Source organism: Pongo abelii, chromosome 20 (genome assembly GCF_028885655.2).
Source record: "Pongo abelii isolate AG06213 chromosome 20, NHGRI_mPonAbe1-v2.0_pri, whole genome shotgun sequence".
NCBI lineage: Eukaryota > Metazoa > Chordata > Mammalia > Primates > Hominidae > Pongo > Pongo abelii.
The window spans coordinates 42,739,944-42,750,328 of record NC_072005.2 but is presented as its reverse complement, the minus strand read 5'-3'; the positions used below and the strand labels follow the sequence as shown (position 1 = coordinate 42,750,328).

General features: G+C 39.5%; 1 protein-coding gene across 8 annotated transcripts in view; it reads right to left on the bottom strand.

Annotated features, from left to right (window-relative positions):
- Nucleotides 1–3,117: 3,117 nt before the first annotated feature.
- Nucleotides 3,118–10,385, bottom strand: part of LOC100462187 (zinc finger protein 383) — a 29,965-nt gene continuing 22,697 nt past the window's right edge. For all 8 annotated transcript variants that reach the window (XM_054540269.2, XM_002829134.5, XM_024237512.3 and 5 more), the window contains one exon: nt 3,118–9,379. In XM_054540269.2, the coding sequence (XP_054396244.1) occupies nt 8,184–9,379 (1,196 nt within the window). In that variant the 3' untranslated portion in view covers nt 3,118–8,183. The remainder of the gene's footprint in view (nt 9,380–10,385) is intronic.

Sequence of the window (10,385 nt, the reverse complement as noted above, 5' to 3'; positions counted from 1 at the left end):
GGAAACGTGACCAGCTGTTAATAGGCAGACAGTCCTATCCCGGCAACACAGAAAGAAGGTGGCAGTCAGATTTAAGTAGACAGATCTTTTAGCCAATGGATGTGCAAGAGAGGGGAGGTTTGTTCCATATTGGCCAGTAAGAAGCGCTTGGGCCGACCCGCCTCCAAGTCCTGGGAAGACAGTTCAAATTATGGAGGAGGGGGCAGGTACTGGGCAGCAGTGGCGAGGGGAGTAGCGGGGATTAGGGGGAGCACGAGATCATTCACCTTTGCCGCTCAGATTACCAAGCCTGTGACTTTGAGAATCGGTGTCTTCCTTGCAAGGTTTCAATCTGAGGCTCTTGGGAAGAGGGCAGAATTGGAGCCTGATGGAAGTGAGGTGAGGAGAGGAGCGGGTGTAGGGAGAGTGGAGAATGTGTCAGTCAGGCGGTGTCTTTATTCCTGGCACCTCACTTAGCCTGCTCTAGTTTCTCAGTCTATTCCAGGAGCATGCTCTTGACCCTGCAGGGGCCTGAAAGGGAATGTTGGTCGCCAGTCTCTGCTTCCTTGGACTGGATTGGAATTGGTCCCACGAACTTAGGCATTATGATACATTGTTGCTTTTAGACTCACTTGGTTTATACATTGTGCTTTCTTTTCCCTTTTCCCTTCAGGAATTTAGAATGTTTTCTTTGCTCTATTTAATTATATATGATTGCCTTGAAGATTTCAGCTTGAATTAAAATTACATGTTTTTGCCTGTCTTTATTAATATTTAAAAATACTAAAATAACACATGTTCATAATGAAAATGAAATATTACAAATAAATATAAAGGAAAGGCAGTATTCCCCCTCCAGTTCCACTCTTGAAATAACGAGTTAACAAGATGATGAGCATCTTCCCATGATGTTCTCCACGATTCATGTAAGTATTTGCACACATACAGAAGCATATACAGTAGTCCCCCTTTATCCATGGTTCTACTTCCCACGGTTTCGGTTACCCACAGTAAATTGTGGTCTGAAAATATTAAATGCAAGATTCCCGAAAGAAACAATTCATAAGCTTTAAATTGTGTGCTGTTTTGAGGAGCGTGATGAAATATCTCACTGTCCTGCTTTGTTCTGCCTCGGATATGAACACCCCTTTGCTCAGCAGATGCATGCTATATGCGCTACCCTTAGTCGGTGAGTAGCCAACTTGGTTATCAGATTGACTGCCGCAGTATCACAGTGCTTGTGTTTAAGTGACTCTAATTTTACCTAATGATGGCCCTAAAATGCAAGAGTAGTGATGCTGCCAATTTAGATAGGCAGAAGAGGAGCGCTAAAGTGTTTTCTTTAAGTGAAAATGTGAAAATTCTTGACTGAATAAGGAAAATAAGTCGTGTGCTGAGGTTGCTAAGATCTACGGTAAGAACAAATCTTTTAGCTGTGAAAGTGTAAGGAGGAAAAGAAATTTCTGCTAGTCTTGTTTGTTGAACCCCAACCTCTAAAAAGTACAGCCACGTGTGTGATAAGTGCTTAATTAAGATGGAAAAAAAACATTAAATTTGTGTTTGGAAAATATAAACAAATGTGTTCTGATCGACAGCAATTGGGTCAATACCATTCACACTTTCAGACATCCTCTGTGGGTCTTAGAACACAACTCTTGCAGATAAGGGAGGGCTACTATATAACTTTTTTATTATTATAAAGCATTTTCCTTTTTTAATATAACAATTTGCCTCAGATACCACTTCAGGTACAAAGATATTAGGATACCTTTATAGTAGATAAGGAGCTAACATTCTTTCTAAGAGTTAAAGTATCTTCCATTATATGAGCATTTAAGATGTTAAAGTACTTTTGCACCAAAAACAATGCTAATTTTTTTTTTTTTTTTTTTTTTTTTTTGAGATGGAGTTTCGCTCTTGTACCCCAGGCTGGAGTGCAATGGTGTGATCTTGGCTCACTGCAAACCCTGCCTCCTGGGTTCAAGTGATTCTCCTGCCTTAGCCTCCTGAGTAGCTGGGATTACAAGCGTGTGCCACCACGCCCGGCTAATTTTTGTATTTTTAGTAGAGATGGGGTTTTACCATGTTGGCCACACTGGTCTCAAACTCCTGACCTCAGGTGATCCTCCCGCCTCAACCACCCAAAGTGCTGGGATTACAGATGTGAGCCACCACGCCTGGCCTGTAAATATTATTTTACTTATATGAGTTTTTACTTCTGCTGAGACAAATTGCATGAGTAAACAAATATATGTGTGTATAATGTAATATATGTGTATATAATTATATATGTGAATATACAACTTAATATATACACATACATAAAATAACATATATGATTTAACGTATACACAAATATAAGCTGGGTGCAGTGGCTCACTCCTGTAATCCTAGCAGTTTGGGAGGCCAAGGTAGGGGATTGCTTGAACCCAGGAGTTTGAGACCAGCCTAGGCAACATGGTGAAACCCCATCTGTACACAAAATACAAAAATTAGCTGGGTGGGGTGGCATGCACCTATAATCCCAGGTACTTGGGACGCCGAAGTGGGAGAATTGTTTGAGCCCAACAGGTGGAGGTTGCAGTTAGCCAAGATCATGATGCCACTGCACTCCAGCCTGCGTGACACAGCGAGACTCTATCTCAAACAAAAAGTCAAAAAACAACTGATGCTGGTGAGGCTGTGGAGAAAAGAGAATGCTTATACACTGTTGGTGAGAGCATAAAATAGTCCAGCCAGTGTGAAAAGCAGCCTGGAGATTTCTCAAAGAACTTAAAACAGAGCTACCATTTGACCCAGCATTCCCATTACTGTGTATCTACCCAAAAGAAAAGAAATCATTCTACCAAAAGGACAAATGCACTTGTATGTTGATCGCAGCACTATTCACAATAGCAATGATATGGAATCAACCCAGGTGCCCATCAATGGTAGACTGGATAAAGAAAACGTGGTACATCAAGCTCATCCAACCCACACCACATAGGCTGCATGTGGCCCAGGATGGCTTTGAATGCAGCCTCGCAATCCACCCTCATCCAAAATGCACAGCAATGATTGGATATGTTGGCTATGTTTAAAGACCCTTCAAGTAGGAAGTAAAGGGCATAAATGAATGAACAGTGATACTGCAGCAGATAGGATAATAGTCCAAGTTTATTTATAAAATATATCCCATCCTGTCAAATACTGCTAAAAAAAAAAAAAAAGGGGGTTCATCTAGAAGATGTTGAGGTTAGAGCATATATTTTCATTGACAGAACTTTAGTTATTTGAACTTTTGCAATCCCATGTGAATTGTCTTGTATTCCAAAAATCCCATGCTATCCACATCTATTTGGTTCCTGAGTTCAGACACTAAGAAATACAATCTTATCTAAATCAATTTGATTTTCAAGTTTCAGAAAGTAGAAAGTTTGATTTATCAGAATTGTTTTTTCCTAAATTCAGAATGTGACAAATATTTATTTTCAATGGGTTATTAGATTTGATTTGCTAATTTATAATGCTGTATTTTCATAACTGATTCTGGACTAATTGTTTTGGGTTTTTCTAGTAGGTTGTAACATCAGGATTATGACAAATTCATAAAAATAGATAATTTGCTATCTCAGTCTATGTCCTAGAAGAGTTCCCTAAGACATTTCATAGATTTCACCTATAAAAATCTCTACCTTGGTGTCTTTTTTAGTGTAGCAATTTGACATTTAAAATACATTTTAAGAAAAATTTTATTTCATTTATTTATTTTTGAGACAGAGTTTCACTCTTGTTGCCCAGGCTGGAGTGCAATGGCATAATGCCGGCTCACTGCAATCTCCGCCTCCCGAGTTCCAGCATTTCTCCTGCCTCAGCCTCCTGAGTAGCCAGGATTACAGGCATGAGCCACCACTCCCGGCTAATTTTTTGTATTTTTAGTAGAGACAGGGTTTCTCCATGTTGGTCAGGCTGGTCTCAAATCCCTGACCTCAGGTGATCCACCCGCCTCAGCCTCACAAAATGCTGAGATTACAGGCCTGAGCCACCGTGCCTGGCCAGTCTTATTTTTTAAATAAGTTTATTCTGGAGGGAGGTCTATTAAGATTTTACACCTCCAGTTAATTCTGATGTCATCAACTTATGAAAAATCACAGACTTTTTCCAGATTTTCAGATATATTATAAAAATGTCGATAATACCAACTTTTAAGTTTGTTGTTTTAATTTTTTTTTTTTTTTTTTTCTGTAGAGATGAGGGGAGGGGGGTCTCACTATGTTACCTAGACTGGTCTTGAACTCCTGGCCTCAAGCCATTCTCCTACCTCAGCCTCCCAAAGTGCTGGAATTACAGGCATGAGCCACTGCACCCAGCCTTAAGTTTTTAAATTGAGATCAAATTCACACAGCATAATATTCACCCTTTTAGTGTATGGTTGAGTGACCTGTAGTATATAAACAAAATTGTACAACCTTTACCCATTCCACATTTTCATTACCCCAAATGACAGTTCTTTTAAGTTTAAATATATAGCCATTTCAATTTCTCATATACAATATTGTTCATTTGTCATCCTTATTTCACCTCTGGAATCACTAAACTTTGTCTCCTTTTTTTCTCCCATCAAATATCAAATTTTGGATTTAGATCCAGTTTTTTTCTTTCAATTATTTCTGCCTTTTAAAATAATACTACCTCCTTCCTCCCATAATTCATTTCAGCTTGTTTTAGTTCCTTGGGTTCTGTACTTTTTCTTCCTAGTATTACAATATATGCATGAATATTAGGTTATAAAACTTCCAATACAACTTTTACTGCCACTCACAGGTTTTTCAATTGTTTTCATTTTCATGTACATTTAAATAATGTATATATTAGGGATTTATTCCTTAACCCATGTTAATTAAGAGGGAATATTGAATTAATAATCAGATATTTGATGGTTATCCTATTGTACTGCTTCTTCTGGTCAAATAATGTGGCCAGTATGTTTTCTGCGTTTTGGGGGGAAATACTAGAAAAAATTTTATAATCTCTTCCTGCTTTTTTGACAGCTGTGCTTTCTACTACTCATCATATTTTCAGGGTTTCAGATTGGTAACCTTTTATTTTTTCTTTTGTAAGACAGAGTCTCACTCTGTCACCCAGTCTGGAGTGTGCAGTGGCGCAATCTCAGCTCACTATAACCTGCAACTCCCAGGTTCAAGCAATCCTCCCACCTCAGCCTCCTGAGTAGCTAGGATTACAGGCATGCAACACCATGCCTGGCTTTTTTTTGTTTTGTTTTTTGTTTTTTTTTTGTATTTTTAGTAGAGACGGGATTTCACCATGTTGGCCAGGCTGGTCTTGAACTCCTGACCTCAAGTGATCCACCCACCTTGGCCTCCCAAAGTGCTAGGATTACAGGTGTGAGCCACCTCGCCCAGCCTCAGACTGGTATTCTTTATGTAGCATAAAAGATGAAGTCTGAACAAAGACTATGCACACATACTTTTTCTCTTCCTTTTAAAATTCCACGCTGAATAATAATGATAGGGAAAGCCTTTGTTATACTCATTACAAGTGTTTCTCTTTTTCCACGATGAATTATAAATTTGCCAAAGGTAAACAACATGGTTAAAATCCTTTCCATAAATCCTAATGAAGATACTTATGTTGAGTATATCGCTGATAATAGTGGAAAACTTTTACTAAACCTATATTATGTGATAACAGTTTGAGGTACTTTACGTTTATTAATTCATTGACTCTTCACAGCAATCCAATACATACAGCCTTATTATATATACCTAGACATAATTTTTTAAAATACCACTAACGGCCAGGGGCGGTGGCTCACACCTGTAATCCCAGCACTTTGGGAAGCCAAGGCGGGAGGATCACGAGGTCAGGAGTTCGAGAGCAGCCTGGACAATATGGTGAAACCCCATCTCTATTAATAATACAAAAATTAGCTGGGCATGGTGGTGCACGCCTGTAGTCCCAGCTACTCGGGAGGCTGAGGCGGAAGACTCACTCGAACTCAGGAGGCAGAGGTTGCAGTGAGCCGAGATTGCACCACTGCCCTCCAGCCTGGGCAACACAGCGAGACTCTGTCTCAAAAAACAAAACACCACTAATATCTATAAGAAAAAGTAATTGACCAGGCACGGTGGTTCACGCCTGTAATCCCAGAACTTTGGGAGGCCGAGGTGGGTGGATCACGAGGTCAGCAGTTCAAGACCAGCCTGGCCAACATAGTGAAACCCTGTCTCTACTAAAAATACAAAAATTAGCCAGGCATGGTGGCATGCGCCTGTCTCAGATACTAGTCTCAGATACTAGGAAGGCTGAGGCAGGAGAATCACTTGAACCCAGGAGGCAGCAGTTGTGGTGAGCAGAGATTGTGCCACTGCACTTCAGCCTGGGCAACAGAGTGAAACTCCGTCTCAAAAAAAAAAAAAAATTAATATCTGGATTGATAAATAACACTTTCATAACAGTGTTACTTTCTAGTATGGCATTGGCATTAGGACTGATGTAAAGGAACAAAACAGCTCACAAGGAGAAAATGTGGATAATTTTAGCAATTAAAATAAATGTTTTAAAAGTAAAAATAAGCATCCAATGAGGTCAGCGGTTTTTGTTTTTTTTTTTTTTTGAGATGGAATCTCACTCTGTCCCCCAGGCTGGAGTGCAGTGGCACCATCTCAGCTCACTGCAACCTCCGCCTCCCAGGTTCAAGCGATTCTCCTGTCTCAGCCTCCCAAGTAGCTGGGATTACAGGCGCATGCCACCACACCCAGCTAAGTAGAGACGGGGTTTCACTGTTAGCCAGGATGGCCTTAATCTTCAGACCTTGTGATCCGCCCACCTCGGCCTCCCCAAGTGCTGGGATTACAGGCATGAGCCACTGCGCCCAGCCGAGGTCAGCTTTTATAGCTGCAAAAATTTAGAGGCAACCATAATGGGAATAGTCATTTTAAAGTCATTAAATATGTCAAGAAAATAATAAAAATCTATATTTACTGAAATGGCACTCATGAAATCTTTGGCATGATAAAAGCAGTTAAAGGTACGGCATGTATATCATAATTACACTTTCTTAAAAAAGCAAAGTACAGCACGATTTTCTCTACCAAATTGAGAGCAGCCATCTATAAGTATTACAATTAATTTTGGCTTTTTAGTTTGTAATTTTTTGTTTTGTGATTTTGGCTTAACAATTAAAAACGTACATTTGTAAAATAAAAAGGCCAGCCGCAGTGGCTCACGCCTGTAATCCCAGCACTTTCAGAGGCCGAGGCTGGTGGATCACCTGAGGTCGGGAGATCGAGACCATCCTGGCTAACACGGTGAAACCCCATCTCTACTAAAAATACAAAAAATTAGCCGGGTGTTGTGGCACATGCCTGTAATCCCGACTACAGGCTGAGGCAGAAGAATCACTTGAACCTGGGAGGCGAAGGTTGTGACGAGCCAAGATTGCACCATTGCATTCCAGCCTAGGCAACAAGAGCGAAACTCCGTCTCAACAAAAAATAAAGCCGGGTGCGATCGCTCATGCCTGTAATCCCAGCACTTTGGGAGGCTGAGGCAGGTGGATCACCTGAGGTCAGGAGTTCGAGACTATCCTGACCAACATGAAGAAACCCTGTCTCTACTAAAAATACAAAATTAGCAGGGTGTGGTGGCACACACCTGTGATGCCAGCTACTCAGGAGTCTGAGGCAGGAGAATTGCTTGAAGCCGGGAGGTGGAGGTTGAAGCAAGCCGAGATTGTGCCACTGCACTCCAGCCTGGGCAACAGAGTGAAACTCCATCTCAAAAAATATATATAATAATAATAAAACAAAAAGATTAACACTGACTTCAAAAACAAAGTTAAACCTCCACAAGGAATTTAAAAATATTAGAGGTCACACAATTCAAACAGTATGATACTGGTGCAAACACAAATACACAGATCAGAAAAGATAGCTCTAAAAACACGAGCAAATGTAAACAAGAGTGTCATGGGTCACCATGAAAGTAGAACACAATGAACAAAAGAATTACAGCAGCTAGCATTGGCATACGACTGCGGAGACAGGGAATGTCACTTTAGACTCTGAATTTATACCTGGAATGAAATACATTTGGATACAAAATTGAAATACAAAGTTTTAAAAAAACTGTGGAAGAGGGTAACTATTAGACATGATTTTTGGTTTAAAATATGAGGAAGGTGACAGGGGCTTTAATTTTTATTATTCATTAGTATGAATTCCCTGATGACGAATGAGATCCGAGCCACTACTAAATGCCTTCCCACATTCCTTACAGTTATAGGGCTTTTCACCAGTGTGAATTCTCAGATGTCGAGTAAGGTTTGAGCATTTATTAAAGGCCTTTCCGCATTCATTACATTCATACGGTTTTTCATCTGTATGAATTCTCTGATGCTGGAAAAGTTGTGAGTTCTGAGTAAAGGCCTTCCCACATTCGAGACATTCAAAGGGTTTCTCACCAGCGTGAATTCTCTGATGTTGACGAAGCTGTGAGCTCTGAGTAAAAGCCTTTCCACATTCCTTACAATCATAGGGTTTCTCACCAGTGTGAATTCTCTGATGATTAGTAAGTGCTGAGCCGCTACTAAAGGCTTTGCCACATTCCTTGCACTCATAGGGTTTCTCACCAGTATGAATTCTCTGATGTTGAACAAGCTTTGAGCTCTGGGTAAAGGCTTTGCCACATTCCTTACATTCATAGGGTTTCTCACCTGTATGAATTCGCGCATGCTGAAAAAGTTGTGAGCTCTTAGTAAAGGCTTTCCCACATACTTTACATTCATAAGGCTTTTCACCGGTGTGAATTCGCTGATGGTCAATAAGATTTGAGCAATAACTAAAGGCTTTCCCACATTCCTTACATTCATAGGGTTTCTTACCGGTGTGGATTCTCTGATGTTGAGAAAGGTATGAGCTACAACTGAAGGCCTTTCCACATTCCTTACATTCAAAGGGTTTTTCGCCAGTATGAATTTTCAGATGCCGAGTAACATGTGAACCACAACTAAAGAATTTCCCACACTCTTTACATTCATAAGATTTTTCACCAATATGAATTCTCTGATGTTGAATAAATTGTGAGTTCTGACTAAAGGCCTTTCCACATTTCTTACATTCATAGGGTCTGTCTTCATTATTAATTATTTGATGGAGAGTAAGGAATGTCTGTTGAATAAATGTGGGCATGTATTCAGGAGTGAATATGTCTTGACTGAAATGCCCATTTGGATATCCCAGTTGTTTTGCAAGGTGGCTTCTATATTCCAAAACATCTCCAAAACTGGAGTACTCAAGGCCATGCTTTGTAAGTCCCATTATCTCCCTCTGGCATAATTCTATTTCATAAACTTCCTTCTTTAGAGATAATAACTTGGTTTCACACATTGATTCCAGATCTGAAAGGAAATAAAATGGTAAATGTTCTTTTTTCCTATTTGTGAAAAAATAGGAATGGAAAAATTAAAGTAAGAATAGTATCTACTAGGTAAATGACACAGCGTTCACAAGGATATCTGTGTTATCTGAAAAAATGGACAAGAAAGACAAATTAGTAAGATAATGCAGGAAGCAGAGGAAGGTAACTACGCAAATAAGTTACTACAATGATACTCAAATATGGATGTGTATCAGAATCATCTGGAAAGGCTGGTAAATATACAATGGTTGGGCTCTTTTCCATATTAAAATATGACTAGCCATATATATCTATATAAGTATACTTTTATAGTATATATAGATACTTATCTATAGTATCTATATAGTATATATAGTATATATACTATATATAGTATCTTTATAGTATATATAGATAAGTATATATACCTATATAGTATATATAGACATACCATATAGTATATATACATTTATATAGGTATATATGATATACATATATCTATATAAGTATGCGTGTGTATATGAGATAAGTATATCATACAATATGTGTAACATGAAGTGGATCATTTTCTAGCCTCCATTAAAGGTCTCCTGAGAGAAATAAATGCATATGGGGAAGATTCTTTGGCTCTGAGGTATAATAAAGCCCCACACTGAGCTTCAAAAACACTTGGAATTTCCTGACAGGAGGTCTTTGTTATGCTAATAAGGTAATTCATGGTGGGACCTTAGAAAGCTTCAGGGTGGGGTCTGATTACCAGAAACACTAGCTTGTGATTACAAGGTTGGGACTTGCAGCTGCTTGACCTCTGAGAAGTGTAGAGAGGCTAGAGATTGAGTGGCCACGGATTTAATCAATTGTGCCTGTGTAATAAAACCTCAATAAAAATGCTGGGCAGTAAACTCAGTGGAGCTTTCTGGTTGGTAAACGAATTGATGTGATAGGAGGGTGACAAACTGACTCCACAGGGAGAGGGCATGGAAACTGTCCAGTTCCAGATCTTGCTC